We start from the raw sequence: 22,545 nt of genomic DNA on the forward strand, positions 1-22,545 counted from the left end.
TGAGTTTTATCTGTGCTGTGTAACGTGTTCATGTTTTGGGAGTTTATTCACAATGTGCACAGCATTGTTTTGTGTCACTTGGTATGTGTTTAGATTAGTTTCCGAGGCTCCCACCGGCAGGGAGTTGCAATAGTAACCAGCTAAGGCCTCGAAATCAACACCATGTCAAAGCAGAACTGATTTTCTCATCTGTGACATTGATTCCCTTGCCGATTTGGTCAACATAGCAAATATTTCTTTTGATCCTGCCAATATTGATCTCAGTGGATTTGATATAGATTCCAGTAGGACAGGTATCACTCACATGAAATATAAGTCTAAAATAAATCCCCTATGCCAAGTGGAGGCTGTGTGGAAGCGCTCCGTGATTTAGTTATTGCTGACCTACGCAAATTACGATTGTCATCTGCCTTTCCCACACATTTGCATTCCATGCATCAAAATGTCTTTACAGTGCTATTTGAGTCAGAGTTTCCCGACATACATTGCCGCTTGATACACATGCACTTCATATTATCAGCATTCGTTCTATATTATTTATATTTTAATGTGTCTTCGTACACATATGGATCTGGAATCTTTCTAGAAAAATATTAGTTGTCGGCACTTTGCCCCATCTAGATTTATATCTCACCATAACATTATGTTGGACATAGAACTGTTTTGCAGCAGTGCAGCATTGTATTGAATGCACCAATGGGTAAGACTTCATGTTAAGGCTTACCACTCCAAGATTTCTGCCTGCATGCCCTGCTCACTAGCATTGTTCTACAACTGTCAAGGAAAACAAGGACGGGACCACACTCTATTCATCTCTATGCCAATCATTCCATTGTGTGAACAATCACTTTGTAGTGCAAAACGCGTCACAATGGACTTTTGTCCCTTGTAACCTTTGATGTCCTTTTTATGATCAATAAACCAGTTACTCTAACTGGGCACAGTTACTCTTTTCAGCAAATCCATCCACGGAGTGTGGTCTTGCCGCAGCATTTGTTTTTATACAGCCCTGTAGTTATGGTTAAGTTGCTCAACCCATAGGAAAAGCTGTTTTTGGGCAGCTTATAACTTCGGTGCCGTTCGACTAATTTGCATAAAACTTTTTTAAAAAAATGTATATGGCCACCTCTGAATTATTTTGCAAACTTTTTGTGCAGTTTCGGTTTGGTGTCTGCAGACGCCTCTGGGACAATCAGCAAGTCGCAAAAACGTTCACGGACTTCGTACGCACTCGCTGAGTGGTCAGTTGCATCAAAACCTTTGAAAAAGACACCATGTTGGATTTATGAACATTGCAGTAAAACATATTAAAAAAACACAACATTACACAAACATTATGTCAAACAAATGAAACCATCTCTGGGGAGATGAGGGGTGATGAGGGTGGAATGGGACATGGCCAGAAACCGCTAAAAATCAGGCGTTCTTTCTTCTTCGATGTTCGCAAACATCTAAGATGTTTGGGGACATTGCTATTCGCGAACTTGACGAAGGTTCGAGGACATCCATGCATATTTCTGCGTTATATGGTCGGTGAAGAGCAGTTTTTTGAGGGCTTATAATCTGGGTGCCATTCAATGAAACTGCATGAAGTTTTGCAATATAATTTTAGACCCAACCTTAAATGTTTCACGAAGTTTGGTGCCATTTCGCCAAGAGGGGGCAAAATTAGAGGGGGGTGCCAAAATGTTTGGTGTTTGACAAATCTGTGTACAAGTTTGCGAAAAGATATTAAGCTCAACTTTGAAAGTTTTTGCAAAGTTTGGTGGGATTTTGTCAAGTGGGTGGAAAATTAGAGGGGTGGTCTCAACATTTTTAGATGGTTTATAACTTTGGTGGCGTTTGACGAATCTGCACAAACATGTGCAAAAAGATCATAGACCCGACTTTGAATGTGTGTGCTAAGTTTGAATGGATTTTCCCAAGTGGGGGGTTATGTTATATGACTATAACTGTACATACATGTTCACACTTTTTAAAATAAATAGGCCTTTCCAGGCCTTCCCAAAGCCTCAAACGGTACTTAGCAACAGCTATGGCCTTGCTCTGGTATACTTTAGTGATTAAGTCTATCAGTTTTACATTAGACATACGAATGAATCAACAAAGCCCCTGTACTGCCTGCTTAAAGTGACTATATTGTTTTCTGATGTGTGGGGTTGCAGAAAATGTTAAAGAAAACCGTACTCACAGGTAATCAAAGTCTGTTACCAATGGAATTCTATACTTGTTACTAAACATTGTTGGAAATCTGGGTGATGGTCTGGTCCTGTAGCAACCATTACTGCTGACATTTTGGCATTGGCACATAAGTCTAAGTGGTTCATGAACTGAGTGTATTCTGTGATCAGTCTTTGGAGTGAGAGAGGTGTACGGGCCATTAATACTGTGATCTGCATATACCAGGACCATGGTCCCCAGTTTTGGTATGTCAGCACCTATTGCAACAAGGCTTGAGTATACACTATTGGCATAGAGGCTAAACAATAAGGGGCCCAACACACAGCCCTGCCTGACCCACGTTGTAATCACAAAAGAGTTGGTACAATGGCTGTGTGCACCGCTTCTTACACATGCATTTGTGTTCTGATGAATGACTTCCAATAAGCAGAAAAATATAAGGGCAATAGCCTTCTTTTTTGTTAAAGGGGGGCGTGGTTCTAGAAGGCAAAGTGAATATCAGGAGGAAAAAGATAGACACCAGGCTACCCCTCCCTTAAACATACAGGGGGAACCTATTCAAAAGCTAGTAATTATTGGAACTAGCTAAGGAACATCACACTCAAAAGATAAAACAAAGTTTCATTGGAAAAACAACATGTTAAAAACATAAAAAGATACAGATGGTTACTATTGTTAACCAGAAAAAAGACAAATGGACATGTGTCTTAACTTCGATATTGAATACAACAGAATAAATTAATGTGTAGTAACAAATTCCAAACACATTTTAACTGTCAGTAGGTTCCCCCCTGTACGTTTAAGGGAGGGGTAGCCTGGTGTCTATCTTTTTCTTCTTGACTTCCAATAAGGACAATATTTCTACTGGACACTCCACAGACCTGAGCACATGCCACAGTTTGTGGCCATTAACTTTATCAAAGGCTGTGATCAGCTCCATGAAGGCCAGATTGGTGGTTTCATTTTTGATATACAATGAATTAGCCATCACCAGGTAAAGATTCAAGGACTGTTCACATACATCGAAGCATTCACGGAAACCCAACTGTATTGGAGCAAGTACATTATTCTATACGACCGACTCTTCCATCTTACTTAACAGTTCACAAACAAATATTTTAAAATAAGTATCTGAAAGTGAAAAAGGACAGTAAGACATTGGGGACTCGATTTTTTTTTTTTATAGATTGGTTGAACACTAGCCAGGCCCCACTGCTTTGAAGTCCAGAAAGTGCTATCGCATTAAATGTAATGAATAAAATAGAGGTCCAGAGATCAATCTCAGCTTTAAAAATATCAGCAGGTATGCCCTCTGGTCGTGGACAGCGATTATTCCTTTGTTTTCTTACAGCTTCCTGAACCTCTTTAACAAGAAATACTACAGATGGGCAGCCAATTTGTGACAATGCTGCTGACTCGTCGGATGAAGTTAGTGCAAGAAAAACTAAATCCGACACACCAATTTTAGCATTTTCCCCATAAAGACTGTGAAAATGGTCAACCCAGGCTTGACCGGGAACTATACTTTCAAGACCAGTCCTAGTTCGTTTATAATGCCCCGCCCCCTTGACTTTCCTTCCCTACAATCTCTCCTCTCCAGCTTCCCTGTCCTCCTCCTATCCCTTTCTACCCTCCCTTCCCCTTCCTTCTCACACCCACTAGTATTTGTATCAGATATTTGAAATATTGTTCCTCTCTCCCTTGACTACCTCCTCTCCCTTCCTCGTCACCCTTCCCTCTCCTCCTCCATCTAAGTAAATTGTTCTAAATATTGTCTCTCAGGTTTGTTCCATGAATGTAAATATGCTTCTTTCATTATTATACCTTGTTGTTATATTGTAAAGCGCTTTGGATTAAAGCGCTATATAAACCCGATTAACAAACATAATGCGGGCCAAAGTCACAAATTCACAAAATATTTTTGATTCGCCGAGCATTTTTGTCCCGTTCCCTCTTCATCTTAGCTAATTGTTTTTTATAATGTGCTCTAGTCTCTATTGTCGCTGTTCTCTGGGTTAGAGGCTTTTTAGTAGAGAAAGCAGCATGGCTTTAGCCTTAGTACATTCACTGTTGAACCAGCCAATAGGTGAACAGTTCCCTTTAATTTTAGCTTGCCACAGGAATTTTCTGACATGTCCAGTAATAAGGCATTAAAAACAACGACAGCGCTCTCTGAAGTTTCAGGAGCATCTAACAACACGGTAATAAAGATGTAATTTCCAGAAATAATATTCTTCTGCATCACCGTCCGATTCACCATCCCCCATCTTAAAACTTTTGAAGGGGACAGCCGTGTTAAAAAAAGTGTTAGTCATATCATTTAATGTTTTGCCCCAGCCCAGTTTTAGCACCAGCAGGTGATGGTCCCTAAGGAAAGTTTCATCAATGTAAAAATCCCCAAGAAATCCACAAAACTTGACAGGAAAAAAGATGAAATTGATACAGGACTGCAATTGTGTTGCCCTGAATATGAATTTCCCCGGTCAATCATTTTGTACACGCCCATTAATGGAGTGTACACCCCAGTTATACAATCATCATGACCACAAGAGCAGCCCTTCTGAACACCTTTGCGGGTCCATCCTTAGTTAGTTCAAGGATACCCGCAATCCGATCATCGAAGAGATTTGTAGGTGGGCTGTTACCAATTCTTAAATTAAAATCTCCACCTACAATCCGTATCACAATAGTTGCTTCCAACCCAGTTAGCAAAGTATCTGCTGTTGTATTAAATACTGAAAGACAGCAATTCATATGGCGTTTATGCAGACTATTATAAAAATGAACTAACCAAATATCATTTTGACGAACCATATTGAGTTTCAGTATCTGCACAAATGTGATTGCGGTGTCTAGAATTATAGACTGACATACATATTTTGTCTTTGTTAGAATTGCCATGCCCCCAAAACACCCCACGTGTTTTTATGCACCAAAAATTGATATGAAGAAAAGCCATCAAAGATCAGGTTCTCAGCAAGCCATGTCTCTTGGAGAAAAATAATATCAACTTGCTTGAGAAATTTCCTTGTATTTGGGCATTCCAGCTTCTTTCCCCCAGCAATGTTCCAGAAGATGACAGTATGGGGGTTTTCTTCTTCTTGAAGGCTTCTCTGATGGGACAATCGTCCAGAACCAGGTGAGATCAAAAGTTGAATGTTAGACTGCTCAGGGATAACCGCTTTCTCTAAGAAGCGTATCTCCGCTGCCCTAGCCATAAAAGGCATGAATGGGTTTAGAGGGGGGGTGTGGAGTAATACATTATTAGTATTTCGGGTATCCTGTATCTGGGTGGTCAATCAATGTCATTTAAGTCAGATAGGGAGTCAAAACGATTCCTTAGAGGTATTGCATGTGAATCCAAAAGTGAAGTGCGCATTCTGTCAGCGCAAGTCTTCAGAGCCTCCTGTTAGATCAGACTAATAGGTTTCTCGGATGGGGTACTTGTTCCACCAGAGTTGGTCTTAAGAGTGGTGTAACCTTACCACTCGTCATAATATTTCTGGTGTGTATTTTTGGCTGAAATGTTTTGGGCTGGACGACAAAAACAAGATAAAGGCAAACATCTTGGAACATAAATGACATTCTTGTAGCCAAGGTTTGAATTAATAATAAAAACCTGTAATCTTTGTGTTTCAGAAAGTACAAAACAATCTCCTTGCAGGGTTTTATTGGTATTCCCCAACCGCCATTCTAATATGTTGAGGATTTACCGCTGGTGCTTGTAGGTTCATATTGATCTAGTGCGTATTTATTGAAGAACAGGTTCTTTCCCTAGTCAGGAGGGGCACTTCGGTAATGACGCCCACTAACGGGAGAGCGTGAGGTGGTAGAGACAGAATCTGGTCAGTGGAACCTCACACTAGGTCCCCGACTGTTTTTTGCAGGTTGTGTAGGCTGTCAACATACAGTGAACATCTGCAGGTACAGCGACTAGTTGAGACGCTGTGAAATAACTTCACATCCAGACATAGGAGACATTTGACTTGTTACTAGATAATATTTTGGCATCCTCCATCTCCCAAGGAGTTAGTAGCTTTAAGGCCCACTAGTTTATATGGATATATTATTGGTATACAGTGACTTTACCAAAAATGTAATAATGAATGCATTTTATAACGAAACATTATTAAGGAAAAAAACTACACATTTCTTTATAAAAATGTATATGGGGTGGGGCACGGGGTAAAAATGGATGGTGAAGGATTTGGGGGTGGGGTTACAAACATAGGGGAAACAGAGGGCTTGGCGGAGACCACCCAAATAAAAGAAATAAGAAAATTGATTTTTTTGGTTAAAATGTTTCATTGATAAAGTTTTCGTTATAACAATTTTTGCTACATCACATGGAACCAAATTATTGAGATCCGTTTTCATTGTCCAGACTAGGTCATCCAATATGCCAAGAGTATTAAAAATATTTATTTTAAAGTTTATAATGGAATCCATGACAGATTGAGATTTATCTGATAAAATTATTGTGGCACAGTGTGTCTTCTTCAAAAGAGCAAACAAAGAGTCAATGGATAAAGCTGAGAAGGCATTATTTGATTTGCGAGGGGCCTCCTTGGATTTTGGCAGTACCGATGCTATTGATGCCGGTGGGGTTACCTTAAATAGAGTACCTGCAGTGATAGAAGAGAGGCGAGGAGCATCTTGCCGTGAGAGCTGAAGTGATTTACTGGGTCCCCTTAGAGAGCTGCTTGGGGGACTGCTGGGTGTTTCAAGGGGATTAGGCAGGCAATTTTGCAAGCAACTCAATAAATCGGTTTGTCCCAATGTCAAATCACCCACAAAATGAGACAGTTCACACACTATGTCCTTAACTAAGAGTGTAGGCAATAACGCGGTGTGTGTGGCAGAGAGCGTTCGTTCCTTCTCCAATATCCATTCATTTATTCTGCCTGTAGCTTGTTTCAAAAAGCTTGTTAGTGACGGTTGAGGGGACACCACTTGTCTATTTCCTGTTTTTCTGGGCTTTCGACCCAGAAGTGACTCCTGTAGCTGCCCCGCCTTTTTTCCCTCCATAGTGTATTAGTGGTGTGGGTAAAAAGGGCGTTCAAAAGGCCGGAGTCAACTCCCCCGCCCCCACTAAAAAGGCAGGGCTTCACAAAGGGACTGGTGACGTTTAGAAAATAGTGGGTGCAAGAGGGTTCAAAGGATTATGTTGTCTGCAGTCAACCCCCAATAAACACCTCTGCAGTTGGCACACCACACAATGGATCAACGGAAACAGCCCGCTCCTAGCCCCGCTCCGCTATTCCTTAATGAAGACATGAAACTGGGTTGTTGTGAGGGTGAACATGATTCTTTGAAAATAGAGAGTTAGGGTCTGCTGTCTCAACATTCCAAAAGCAACAGAAACTCCTGAAAAAAACAAACCTTTAAAATTGTTTTCAACCAATCCAACATGATACAAGATGAAATCAAATGCCTGCGCTATAGACCCATAGTTTGTCATAGATGGTGTCCAACATTTTAGGTTTAAAACAGTTCAAGAATTGATTGGAGAACAATACGTTGGAGCAAATATAGCTCTCCGATTCCAATACTTGCTGAGGGTTTGCACTAAGTCAATTATGTCATTTCAAACTTATCCTAAGAACTGCTCCACCTTTTGATATCAACAGGGAGGTGGGTTTAAAACGGACATAATTCCATACTGTAGATAGTTTGATTTCGTTTTTCTGAAACCATCAATGTTAGGTTGTGTGTCTACAAAGAAAAGTATGTGAACCCTAGAATAGTCATTCATATTTGTTTTTCTATGTATGGATGTTTGTGTGAAGATCAAAATAGACTGGCTGTTTTCTCTTGACTGAAAATGTTAGTGAGGCTAAAGTAGGGAGGCTGCAGTGTTTTCATTTTGATTGCAATCCCAAATTATTTGCAGAATTTCAAAGTGGACTTCCCCGGTATTCCAAGTTCGGAGACCAACTGCATTTCCTTGATTTATTATTTAAACTAAAACTAAATATTCTAATTAAAACAGACTGTTCATTGTCCAGAATTGTGGGGTGGTATTGCTGTGTTGAGGAGTATTAGGTTGGAGATATTTCTCCCTGATAAAGAACCAACCAAAACATTAAATATACCAACCTTAGATACATCTCATTACACTTCTGAAGTTAAAGATGGAGACCTGCAAAACTGCGCCGAAGCTCAACATCTCCATTAAAAGGAGACCGTATAAGCAAAGCCAAATGGTTTGTTTTTGCAAATGGAGGATATGGTTGTTAGGTTACACCCTCCCACATCCTCTACATTTGCAAAGACAGATCTACTGGCACTGTCAATGCTTGTTCTTGACTGCCTTTCTTCACTCTCCAGTTCACTGAAATGGTCACAAACTGGGGCACCTCTGGCCACGGTTTATGTGGGCATGTGTTACAGTTAAGCGTTGCCACACTCCCTTTCACTTCTGGGGCAAGTAAAAAAAGCCTTTGCCAGTCCCCCTGCTTTACATGTATTAGAGACATTCCTTAATGTACAAACCGTTCCGTTACTGAACCTTGCAAGATATTGCTAACTTAGAGATCATGAGCAAGACCATATGCGTGTTTGTTTATAAATTTAAGTTCAATGTAGCACAGCTAGTTGTCTTATGTGCTCACTCAATCAGGACATACCAACAGCATCAGTGTAATTTTTAAAGATGTTGTGAATAAATCGAAACAAATTATTCAAACGTGTATTGGATTATGTGACTTTCTAAAACTACATAACAAAACTCGCTTCTCGAATTTTTATAAATTAAAATAAATCCTGAACATAAATTGGATGTGAATATTCCGAATCACAATCGACTTCATAATGCATAACCATTGTTTTACTTACACTGTATTCCGCAACGACTCCTTTATAGACTTCATAAAACTCTTCTGCATTTGCAATTTCGATCTTGAACTAAAGAAAAAACACAATGAAATGACAGAGCAATTAATACTATAAATAAAGAAAAATGACAAGCAATTAACATTTATTTGCTCAAAATTAGATTTTGCAAGCAGCAAACTATGCATGCCAAAAGAAAAGCTATAGTGCATTCTGATTTACTTTGCTTATACCTCTGGTAAAACCGTTAAAGTAAGATATAGAATTTGTGTGTAAAAAAGGGCCCCTCTACGTGACGTTTCATCACTGAATATTTCACAAAAGTAAACTAATACAAAGGGGAAGAAGATGCATTTGTATTTGAAACGTCCCAGCTGATCTGGAGTTAGCATGATGTGAGTAGGCAAAAGGAAGTCGCTCACGGCCTCATTGAGAATAAAGCGGTATTGGTAAACCATGTTTTAGCACTACTCATCACATAGGGTAAATAAAAAACATTCTGCAAGTGGAAAATATCATATGCAGTAAATGCTGCATGGTTTGTAGTAGTACTGCTCCCAAATGAATACTCCCTACATTTACCTCAATTCAAAAACGGGAGGTAAAAGCTATCAAACATCCAGGTCAAATGTTTGGGGCGAGGGCCCCACCTGCTGCCCAATTTAGGGTTTTGAGGGAGCACTGCTTGCGGGGTGGTGAGCTATGGTTGCACTTCATGGTGTATGGCCAAGTCATGAGAACATAAAACATTTTGCATTCTTTCTTTCTCTCATTTACATCATAATTTAGACCAGTGGTCTTCAAACATTTTTGTCCTGGGTCCCCCTGAGCAAAATGTGGGCAGGCCGAGACCCCCCTAAAAAGGCCAAATGGACAGTAAGACCAAATGGCAATAAACTATCGTGCACCGTCACTGCACCCTACTCCCAGTATAGTCCTTGGGCTACCCCACCATCTCCTATCACAGTCTCTGGACTCCTTCATCTCACTCCGAGCCTAGTACCTGGGCTCTCCACAACCCCACCAGAGACGCGGGGCAGTCCCCAGCCTGCTCCCACCAGCCCATTGGCTCTCACTACCATGCTCCCACCACTATCCCATAACTCCCATCACAGTCCCGGGGGCTTCGCCCACCCTGCTCCCAGCACAGCCCAAAGGCCAGTGGAGGGGCATAAATATTTCCCTCGATATGCCATAGCGCCCAAGCGTAGAGAGGGGGCCCGAATCAATTTAGTGGGGGGAGGGTGGGGCGTTTAACAGCAGGAATTATTTTAAAAATAATGGGTTAAAATGCTGCATTTTAGAGCACACCTTTTTAAAACAAATTGGCAAATGGCACTGGGGGGACCGGGGAGGAAGCATGGTATTTTTTACTGGACATCGTGACAGCTGCTGTATTTCTCTATGATGCATTTATGTTCTAAAAACTGACAATGCCACTGACACTCCGTATGCTAAGAAACTATTCCTAACTTAAAGAGGCTGAATGGAATGTATCAGTATGTCACAAGTGTGCAGGGTGTCTGTCCGAGTCTCAGCTGCATCTTATTGACAATCGGTTTGCAATTATATCTGTTTCTACTTTGCAGTTTGTGTGGCGCGTACACACTGGCTATTCAAGCGCTTCTATCTTCTGTGAGTGGCCGAGATTGTGGCTGAACACCAGTTTTCTTCAGTGTAGTTTCCATTATGTGACTTAACCGAATCGCAGATTTCCGCTTCTTTTTCCGGGTACTAGCTTAAACGAGACTAAACATACAAATATGGATTATTTTGGGGGCCTGCATATTGTATAATACTTAATTTTCCTCACCAAAAGCCGATAGTATTGTGCCATGTTGTAGTACTCTGCTCCCTCCGTTGTGAGACTATTTGGGAAAATCAAGATGTGGGCATCCCTACAATCGCGATAAAGTCCTCAGGGATTGGAGAGAGGGGGCCAGAGGGCGAGACATGGTATCCCCCATTTCCTAATAGTGATTCATCTTACCCTGCCTCAGCTCTTATAGGATATTGCTGCCCATATCCAACTTCTCCCCCTGAAGTCAGACTAAGTACTGAGAAGAAGAAACTAACCCAAAGAGTAATGAGGATGTCCTATAGGCGACACCACTAAAGTACTGAGATGAAGAAGAGGGAGCATGAAGGCTATAGAGCTGAAGGTCAGGCATGTCCTGTTAATTGGACTAATTGTGGTCAGGCAATTGAGCCTGAGACCTTACAACTGCAGCCTGTTATGGACTCACAGGTGTATAAATGGTGGAGTCCACGAAGAGCAGAAAGCAGCCTGGGAAGAGCGAGAAGCATGTGGAAAAGAGGAGGAGAAAAGCCAGCACAGTCCACGAGAAATACGGAAGGGAACGAAGAGCCAAGATGCTGGGGAAGGACACAGTGTGGCAGAGTGTCATAGCGTTGCGAGGGAACCGTGTCCCCAAAGACCTGGGGAGAGCGAAAGCAGAGAGCCGTGGAAATAGGCGGTTCCTGTGCTGTGGCCAAGTAGTGCTCAATCCCTAACTGGAAGCAACAGTCTAGGAATTTCGGCGGGCAGGCAGTGAGATCCTGAATGTGCGAACTAAAAACAGAGAGTGAACAGTTTACGCGACTGGTGAGCGCTAATTAATGAAAGATTTGGTGTGCATTTGAAAGGCAGAGAAGCAACATTGTATCAGAGTGGTTGCGTGGAGGCAGCACGTTTTTCAAAGCCTCTGATAAAACCTGAATGGTGAGATAAGAGTTTTCTGCAAATGAGCAGCCGAGGGGAGCAATGAAGTGTGTGCAAGATACAGAATTGAAAGTAAAGAGCTGCATTTGAATCCTCCAACTTTGAATAACCCAGCAATCCTAAATTAGAGGTATGTAGGGCAACTGTTGCACCACCTGTAGTTGGTGGAACATGCGGTCTGTCTACTGCGCCTAGACCAGGGGGCCCTGACAAATGAGACGGAACTGTGCAAACAATCTAGAAACCAGAAAGAGCTAAATATTGATTCTGGAAGCAGTAAAAAAAGCTTTGGGTAAAGAGAAATCAAAGCTCATATGGAACACTAAGATTGTTGGTAAAACAAGGCAATAAGCTTAGAAAAGGAAATACTGAACTTGTAGGAAATATTACCTTGGGAACATTGTGTTGTGACTCCAGGCTTAAAACTTGGTGAAGGTAACCCAAACTCTTTTGGAACTTTGTTTTGGTAAGCCAGTGCCTGCAGCTTGGGGAAAAGAACCCTGAGCTCCTTTTGAGAACATTGTTTTCTTTGAACTGTATCCTGAACTTGAGGAAAGGAGCTAGAGATTGCTCCAGACTTTAATTTGGACACTATTTTGAGTTAGAATATCACTGCACTACATTTATGTACTAGAAGTGAGGACAAGCATAGGTTTTGACACAGACAGACTTTTGTGTTGGACTTCTGGACATATACGTTCCTTATTTTTGTTAGGTAGGACAATCCCCACCATAGATATAGGGCAAGATGGCCATTACACCCATCCTGACCATTTTTAGAATGGTTTTCAAAACTGTCACCTCTGTTGTCTGCGTCATCTCTTGATAACATGCCTGCCTCACAGTAGCCAGTGGAGAATATGCAATGTCTGAGTTATATGTTCATATCACTTCATTCTGAGTAGCTTGGTTAGTATTAGACAAATTATGGCCATGACCCTGTGGGTGAATACCGAAGGTAAGATGCGGTGTAGCATGCACAGCTAGGAGAAACAGCTTCTGATCATTGCTTTGACCTGTGGATTAAGAGTGAGGATGTTGTTCCAAGATTCCTTACTGCAGTTGACGAGTTCGGGCATGGGTCCATCTCATCAGGCCAAGGGATTGTGGTTGAGTTAGAACCGTTAGGGTTACAGATAATCTGTTCTGTTCTGTTAGGGTTGAGCTTTAGTCTGCTTGCTGTCATCCATTCATCCACCTGTGCAAGGCAATTATTAATGTCTGGGGCATTTGGTGAAGAATGGCTCAAGTCCTTGGCTGCTGATGATTTGTGGCGCCCCCCATTTTCCTTCCCTTCACCATACGTCAAGAAGTGAGTGATTTGTATTTATTTTATTTATAACGCGCAAACCCGCAGGCATCAGGGCGCAAAGAGATGGCACCTAGCCCTAATAGTTCTTCCAGCCCCAACAATCAACCCAAAATATTTGATTTTGTCATACAGCCCGATGTGTGCACTGCTAGGCTATACACAGGTGGCCCTGAAGAAGAGCAGACAAAGTTACACAGACAGGCTTGCAGACCAATAGCAATGCACAAAGACGGTACATCACATGGGCATCACATAGGCAGTCATTCAAGCACATCTGTCTCCATGTAGTTCTGCACTCAGAGATGGATTGTGATCAAACCACCATGAACACATAAAACATTGCGCACAGTCAATGCTGCAGGCATTCCTGTACACAGGCAGCCCAGCAGACAACCCTACATAAAGGTAACCCTGGACAAAGGTCACCCCCTTGGGTAGCCCTGATGCACAGCTAGCTTTACTTCGAGGCAAACCTGCAGGTGTCCCTGCACACCGCCGACATTGGGGCATTCCCACAGCCATGATGACTTGCAAGCATCCTTGATTAGTCTGCCCTGCAGAAAGCCCTGTAGAAAGGCAGATCTGCAGGAGGAAGCCCTAGAGTCCAGTAGGCATTCCAGTAGGCATTCCTAAGCATGCACAGTCAGCCCTGCAAACAGTCAAATTAGTGTACAGACAACCCAATATGGCAGATGTGCATAAAGGAATCCATTGGTTTAACACCTGCATACATATCTCATTAAGCAACAAAAAGGTGTTTTAGTCCTACTCCCATTTATTTTCCCATAGAGAATAAGCATCTTCCATTGAAAATGTGCACCGCAAAAACTGCTGGACGGATTATTGTTTATTAAGAAACAAGTTGGGCACATAGAGTTGTCATATTCCTTTTCCTGGTTTGGTGTAAATCCATCCAGTAGTTTGTAAAACATTTGATGGAGAAGGGATTGACCAGCGGTCCCAGAAAGATTTTATATATCCCCTTTGGCGAATTGCAGCATCAAGACTTTTCAAAAATTTAAAAGCCTTTTTTTTTGGTTAAATGTGAGAGATTCCCCCAGTAATCCCGCAGGAGGCAGGAAAAAAGAAAGGAGCTCAAAATTAAATTTAAGGCAGGGGGTGGTTTCACGTGAAGGTAGGGATGGGGAGAGGGAAAGATCACCAAATAGTTATGTGGCCACTTTTGGGACAGTTGGAAAGCCCGTTTCCAGTCAGATCATATTCGGCTTTCTGCACGAATGCCGGATTTCTGTGAAAACATTGAAAAGCGTAGTCAGAAAATGTCCCTCATCTTAATGCCACCTTTTTTCTGACATTATGCTTTATATGCTGTTGCCCCCTGCAACTATAGGCTGGCCTTCATGTGCTGCCACCTATACAGACTTTTTGCACTGCCTGTTGTTGCCACCCTCAAGATGGGGTTAGTCCTCATGTCATATGCCACCTATTCTGACTTTATGCACTTATGTAACCAATCAAGCTTTCTTAACAGTGCCGCGATGCCAGAGGGCAGTTGTACGCTTTACAAATGCAAATAAATAAATACGATTTAAATTATGGTGGCATGCAACTGGAGGGGCATATGCAGGAGAAAACTAATACAGAAATAAAAAAGGGGGGAGGGTGGGGTATGTGCCACCTACAATGGTCGTTTAGCCTAATTGTCGCAACAAGGATATAGGTCATGGCTGAAGACCGTGGCCGTAGGGATCTGGTTATTTACTAGTGACGGGCATATGGGCCATATCCTGGACAAATTGATGCAACGTGGGCAGTGTGTATGGGTGGTGTGATTAGGTTATTTACGAGTGAGGGGTAGAGAAGCCACGGCCAAAGACCATTGCCATTGAGCCAGTGTCTTTTATCCACAATGTTGCAAAGCAGACAGAGGCCACAACCAAAAACGTGGTGGCCACTGGCCACAGTCGACAGGCCCTGGATAAGATATTGCATAACCAAACCCTTGAAATGGAGTGAAAAACTAGCTTGCGGAAAAACTGTGAAGCTTAAAGGCAGAGGCTCAAAAGGTCACACACAGAAGCCCAACATGCTGTGTGTCAGGCTTCCGGGTTTAGGGCTTGCAGAGCGCAAAAGCAGGCAGCCAGCTCCTGCATCAGGTAAGTGAGAGGGGGAAGGGCAGAGATATGGGGTGTGGGGGACCCCGCGGAAATGAACAGGGAACAGAAAAAGACAGAAGCTGCGGGTGTGGCCTACTCAGCCTGGAACCTAAAAGGTAGATCTTTTGTTCATGGTATTGACATAGATCCGAAAAACTAGTTAAGACAGTTAAGATGATGAATTCATCGCACCAAAACCATCAAACACGGCGGATGTGGGAGGGGATGACAATCTTAACTTGGTGCCCCGTCCCCCATTACCTAGCCCATGCATGATATTACAGCAGGGATCCACAATGAGACTATAAATTGAAAGAGGCCCCTAGGGGACCCTAACGTCTATGGAAACAAGGCGAGTCACCACACACGATAGATACGCCAGACATGAGGTTGTATTCCCAAAGCTAGGGTTTATTGCAAAGCAAAAATCTCAGTCGGCCAACTCGGTCTCACACCCTGCGACGTTTATCTCTAGACCTCGAGGGACGCAAGAGAGTGAATTACGTACATCAGTTACATATATACAAAATGCATATCAAACAATCAGCTATAACATGTTTAACACCCCCCTTTTATTGGGTTTCTTTGAACTTGGTGTGATGATGGACATCTACGACAACTATGACACCTTCAAACATCTATTCTAGTAACAATTTGCAATTTGTTAGTGCGAAGGCATCTTTCAGTTGTTGAATAGAACACAGCGCTTCTGTTCTTGGAAGCGAGCTTCATACGGGGGGGGGGGAAGAGTTGCATTCCGGACCTTGCTATCTATTAGGTGCTATTCGTGTCCTAGGAGCCGACATGCTCTTAGCGGGCTCAGCAAAGGGGGGCCATTAGAAAAGCATAATTCAAGCCTTTAGCTGTATTATTCAAACATATTCTACCATCTAACAAGACTGGCTGGCAGCTGTGAAATGATTAAATGCCCTGCAGCTCTGCTTCAAGGCTACATTCGGGAGGGAGCCGGGCATTCTTCCTGGCGCTGCCTACTTTTGTGTTTCAACGAACTCTTGTTATCCTCTCGGCCCTGTGGCCTTGTCCTTTTTACATACAGACAACAATGTTTTACAGTCGAGCAGTGTAAGCGGAAAATATACTGCGAAGCAATAGGAACAGAAAGCAATGAGCAATGGTTAGAAAACAAAATGGCGATTCGTGTTACATCAAAATGGCTGTTCATTAGCAAACTCGAAAACCTATATTCTGTAATTTCGTGCATGAGACGGTTGGCCCACGGCCACCAAAATACGTTTGCGGTCACAAAGTAGAGGTATCCATTTTTCTAGACTGACAAACCCTCCTTTGGCCGTATGCCAAATGTCTCATCTATTTATTGAAACCTCCTCTAGTGATAATGAGTCTGAAGTACTTATGTCTGAATTTTGCATGCTATCGTAAACATCATCGTCTTCATCAATATCTATTGCCATCAACTCTTTTACTGCTCTCATCTCATTTGGGTCTTGGTCAGTTCGACCAGAAGGTTGTTTTTTCTTTGTCATCATATGCATACATCCTTCCGTACATCCCTCAGTTACCTCAGCGCAAACTATGGGTAGACAATGTATACAACAACAGCACGTTAGGAATATTCCAAACACCACTACTAATATTGAGATCAACTTCCATCCCCAGGAACGTAATATTCCCCAAAACCAAGATCCTATTCTCCAGCTTCCTTCTTCAGTAGGGAGTTCAGAGTTTAGGACATGCATTTTCTTTATTGCTTCAAAGATCGCGGGGGAATAGTCATCGACATAAACGCAACACGCTGATCCGACTATTTTGCAAATTCCCCCACGATCAACCAGGATCACATCGAGAGCCATTCTATTTTGCAGCGTCATTAACCTGATTCCTCTTTCTTCCAACGTCATGTTAAATAGTATATCTGTTGTTGTGTTTATTGTATTTTTTAGGATTCTGGACAGTTGCCTTATATTATAAGAGTTCACTATCTGCCCTAAGAATGGAATGAATGATTTTGCTACATCAGTTGCTATTAAAACACCCTAGTCAGTCCTTTTGACTCTAGTTCTGGATAATCTGGCCATGGCTGCTGTTTCTAAGAGGAATACTCCTGGGAACAGTAGACCTAGGTAACATGTACCACCCCAGTTTCTGGGCAACCAAGGATATGCTTTCTCTCCACATATAAAATAAACTGGATCACCTACATATACTGGTTCTATTTCCCATTTTAATTCCACTGTATTCATGCATCCAGTATATGTTCCGACTGAAAAAGAGCCTTTCTTTTTTAGACAAAAAGGGTCAGTTCTTGGGCTATAATTCACTGTGTAAGATGGGGGAATTGCATCTTTGTCCCCTTCTGTTCTTACACGAAACGTCATTACAGATGTTTTTTCTGGTGGGGACAATCTATCTCGTCTATTTTGTCGCGTTATCTTTCGTGTATTTTTCCTCGTGGGCTCTGGGGCTATTACTTGTGCTTTATGGAAAATGGAACAACCCACAGGCTTCATTATTATCTCCTCAAACTCATTCATGTTGGCTCTGTCTAATTGACCCGTACTAGTCTCATTCCATTTCCCATAGAACATTGCACCTGAAGATGCACTACATGCAGAACTTAATGGTAGTGGCTGTACATACCACCCTAAGGTTCGCTCCTGGTGTCCCTCCAACCGCTTTATTCCTGTCTTCTATTATCAAGTCCACCCATGTGGTGCCAAAGGCCGTTGTGTCATCTACCTTCCTTATTTGTTTCCATATGTCTGCTGGCAGGATCACCGGGAATATTAGGACTATATCACCCATGGTAAGCACGGATGATTGTAGGCAGGACTCTACTTCCTTGTAAATCCTGCAGGATTCTTTCTTATATCAGGAATCATCTGCTTTATGTTGTTCACCTCCTGTCTGGAAAAGGGGACATGCACATATTGGGCAGTGTAATGGGCTGGTGTTACCTGCGCCGCTACATTGCCCACTGCGGGAACCTCCACTTTGGGCACAAAGGTAGGTGGGACCTCTCTCATAGGAAATGCCCCACTTACCTGCCCCCCCTTCTCTTAGATGTAACAATATTCCCAGATCCAACGATAGGGCTGTTTCTCCTGACCCTCGCTCTAGTGCTCTTCTATATACTGCCATTATTTCGGGTGGGCTGGCCTTATCGTTTTTTATATCTTTGTCTAATAAATGTTCAGCCATCGACTGTAGTGCTTTTCTTTTCATGGGCATGGAATATTCATAAAAAATCTTGTGTATCTCCATTGTGGGAATAGTGGGATCCGACATCCATCTAAACGCTTCTCGTATACATACTTTTAATTTGTCGCCCCTTTGCACTGACGACATTGAATGTCGTCATTGTATATATGGCTCTACAGTTTCCTTCCTATTTCTCCCGATATCCCTACTCCTGTACCCAGGTGTAGCAAACATTTCGGCATAATCATTATCTAATTCATCTTTAAGTTCAAAAAGTCCATATACATGTTCTCTCACTTCTTCATCCCTCTCCCTACAGCGTGCTAATGCATTCAAATCTAACAATCGCTGCGGTGGTAATTTCCCAATTAACTGTTTCCATTTCTCCACCAAATATTCACCCATGCATTCCAACACTACCTGTCTCTCGTTGCTCCTTCGGAAGTCATACATCGAAGCCAATGTTGCTGTCCCATCATTCCCGTCTATATACATCTCTGCCTGTTGCTGCAATTCCACCTTCCTTTCTTTGCTGATTGCGCTACCCTCGTGCATCCCCATTGGTCAGTCCCGCCTCTTGCCCCGTGGTTTCAATTTCAACCCCAGGAGGAACAGACGGTACTGAGTCTGTGTCTGAGGCTGGAGGTGCGGATGGGACAATGGGAACAGGGAGTGTCTGTTGTGGGCCTGGTTGGCTAATAGGAAGTGTTACATTCGCGGTCTGTGGCTGTGGGAGGGCTTGAGCTACCGTAGGGGGAGCTTGGGCTATGGGCGGGGTACGGGCAATAGCTACTGACGTGTCTGGTCTTACTTCTGATCTTGGGACTTGTTTTGTATGGGTCAATATATTTTCTATTAATTCATCTGCTATGTGTAATTCCCGTTGTGGACATATCTTTTCTATATTCAACTGGTCTCGCCTACCTGCCCTTCTTAGACTCTCAGTCCACTCCTCCTCTTCTTTCTCTTCCGCTACTTCACCTTTCGATGTATGCCTGCGCGCATGCTTCGCTCTGCTTTTAAATCAGAGCATTGCTTCCTTTCTCCAGTCTTTAATAGTCTCAAATGCTGCAGAACGCACTTTCTTTCTTATCAACACCCTTTCCAGGTTGTCTATCCTCGCTATCTCAAAACTACCATTAATCGGCCACTGATGGTCTTGTTGCTTTCTGGTTTGCCTATGCCAAGTCTCACAGAATATTATCGCACCCACTCCATGCTTCACATACATCTCATACGCCGGCGTTGCCCCAGGTGGAACAATTTGGCCATCTTCCAAAGATTGTCTACCACAGCGGAAAAACCCTGCTAAGGTGGACAATACCCCAAGCATGTTTCAACCTTCCCCCAGGTTAATCAACCTTACCTAGGGCGTTTGATTTTGCAAAGTCAACTCTCAACCAATATCAGGATTACTTTGAATCGGGGAATGACTCACCTGATAAATCAAGTCGTCTGTATACTTACACACCAAAGGACGTTGTGTCTGCGTTTCTTGGCTTCCGCCTCGTTTCGGGACCCTCGCCTCCTTGTTCTCTAGCCAGGCACGTCGATCAGGGATCAGATGTGTGCAGATCTGCAAAGGAGTCTCTCATCACTTATACAGGGCGCCCCGAACACCTCTTGATCCCTGCTCGATCGTCCCGTCCTCGCCGTTCTCCGCCTTACTCAATTACAACGTTATGCAATGGAACAAGTGGGGGAGGGTCCCTATTCGGGCGCCATATTGAAAGGGGCCCCTAGGGGACCCTGATGTCTATGGAAACAAGGCGAGTCACCACACACGATAGATACGCCAGACACAAGGTTGTATTCCCAAAGCTAGGGTTTATTGCAAAGCAAAAGTCTCAGTTGGCCAACTCGGTCTCGCGCCCCGCGATGTGTATCTCTAGACCTCGAGGGACGCAAGAGAGTGAATTACGTACATCAGTTACATATATACAAAATGCATATCAAACAATCAGCTATGACATGTTTAACACCCCCCTTTTATTGGGTTTCTTTGAACTTGGTGTGATGATGGACATCTCCGACAACTATGACACCTTCAAACATCTATTCTAGTAACAATTTGCAATTTGTGAGTGCAAAGGTATCTTTCAGTTGTTGAATAGAACACAGCGCTTCTGTTCTTGGAAGCGAGCTTCATACGGGGGTGAAGAGTTGCATTCCGGACCTTGCTATCTATTAGGTGCTATTCGTGTCCTGGGAGCCGACACGCTCTAGCGGGCTCAGCAAAGGGGGGCCGTAAGAAGAGCATAATTCAAGACTTTAGCTGTATTATTCTAACATATTCTACCATCTAACAAGACTGGCTGGCAGCTGTGAAATGATTAATGCCCTGCAGCTCTGCTTCAAGGCTACATTCGGGAGGGAGCAGGGCATTCTTCCTGGCGCTGCCTACGTTTGTGTTTCAGCGAAACTCTTATTATCCTCTCGGCCCTGCGGCCTTGTCCTTTTTACATACAGACAACAATGTTTTACAGTCGAGCAGTGTAAGCGGAAAATATACTGCGAAGCAATAGGAACAGAAAGCAATGAGCAATGGTTAGAAAACAAAATGGCCGTTCATTGGCAAACTCGAAAACCTATATTCTGTCATATCCTGCATGAGACAGTTGGCCCACGGCCATCAAAATACGTTTGCGGTCACAAAGTAGAGGTATCCATTTTTCTAGACTGACAAAATGACATCATGGGTGACATCTACGGGGGGGGGACCCCTGCGTTAAAATCTTATCTCCCACACAGCCTGGATTTCATGGGTTTGTTGCAACAATTAATTGGTTGGGGGGTGTCGCTAGAAGCTGCATTTTGGGTAGCTTATGTGGCTGGGTGTAGACTGCACTAGAACACTAAATGCCATCGTAGAAAATAGCAGCCATCTTGAAATCGAGCCCTGGTGCTGCGCAGCATCCAGGACAGTAGGCCTGGAAAGGGAACATAGAGATAATGTTGTTAAAGCAGGAGCGTTAGTCTGGGCAGCAGTGGGAAAGGCCAAATCCGTAGGGAATCATAAACCTCTCATTGTCTCACACTATTAGCATGTGTAACCCATTAAGAAGGCGCCCTGAGGGGGCAGAGAGCTCCCCGTAAACAGTTAACCCACAAGAAGAAGGGCACGAGCCTCTAACCTACCCCATCCAAACCCTAAGTTATAGTGCCCAGATGCCCCTATCCCAAGACCACAGCATTCCAGAGTACCAGCCATTCCAAGACCACTGACCATAACACTGTCAGATCACCCATTTATCAGAAAGATCACAGAAGAATATCCTGGGCCCTTGTGATTTGTGCTACGAGGTGCCAGGGTGGGAAAGTAACACATTTAAGCATGGGGTAAGAAGAACTGGAACAGCGCAGACACGTCTGGGTTCGAGCTAGGGTTTGTAAGAGAGTGTAACCTCGAAAGTAACCTCTGCGCCCATGTCTGCGGTACCAGGTGCACATTAGGCCACAGATAGAGCAGGCTATGACCTGTGCTTTTAATTGGCACTCAGGAGCCTTGCACCGGATGACGTGCTAAGAAGGACCCCACATGGAAGAAGATGGATGGAAGAGGGTGGGACCAATTACCTGACATCCCATATGGAGCTGGTTGCCTATGTGTAGGGTTGCACCAACCAGCTATGTGGATTCGTAACCTAAGTGATGTATGTCAGTTGTGATGCTTTTTTCTTTTATAAACTATCGCCCTTTTTGATTTCGTCAGAGCGCTCTGTGACAGCAGAGTTCTTTGCTATCACATACTTGTCTTTTTGAGAATATACATTGTTCTCCTTGCAAGAGGTTTACTGGGCCTTTTTTCTGTAGTGGGTTGTATTTTCTCTAGTGTGAGCGTTGAGGGGCTTCTCTACATCATTGGTGACACCAACGTGATCCCAGATTTTCTGCAAAAGACAGAGGCTTCCAGGCTGCATCTCTAGAGGGGTAGCGCCCTCCTGCAGTGACCAGTCCCAAGCGCGCAACCCGCAGTGGTGTACAGGAGCCCTTTTCACAGAATTGCTCCTAGGAAGGTGCAGACTGTTATTGGGACCCCCTGATGGAGGAGCTCGGGTGAACACGCAGATAAAAGTACACCTCTTGCGAGAGACAACGGGGGGTTGACGTTGAGATTGAAGTGGGAGAACAGGGAAACAGTGTGCATGTGTTGTAGAAGAGGGAGCGAGAGTGAATGGTGAGTTGGCGTGCAACCGAGT

At 43.3% G+C, this 22,545-nt stretch overlaps 1 protein-coding gene across 2 annotated transcripts in view; it reads right to left on the reverse strand.

Annotated features, from left to right (window-relative positions):
• The window catches only part of NME7 (NME/NM23 family member 7), a 2,086,428-nt gene that overhangs the window by 728,368 nt on the left and 1,335,515 nt on the right, over positions 1 to 22,545 (reverse strand). For both annotated transcript variants that reach the window (XM_069636474.1, XM_069636473.1), the window contains one exon: positions 9,019 to 9,087. In XM_069636474.1, coding sequence (XP_069492575.1) covers positions 9,019 to 9,087 — 69 coding nt within the window. The remainder of the gene's footprint in view (positions 1 to 9,018; positions 9,088 to 22,545) is intronic.

Source organism: Ambystoma mexicanum, chromosome 7p, assembly GCF_040938575.1.
Source record: "Ambystoma mexicanum isolate Mex_15411 chromosome 7p, UKY_AmexF1_1, whole genome shotgun sequence".
NCBI lineage: Eukaryota > Metazoa > Chordata > Amphibia > Caudata > Ambystomatidae > Ambystoma > Ambystoma mexicanum.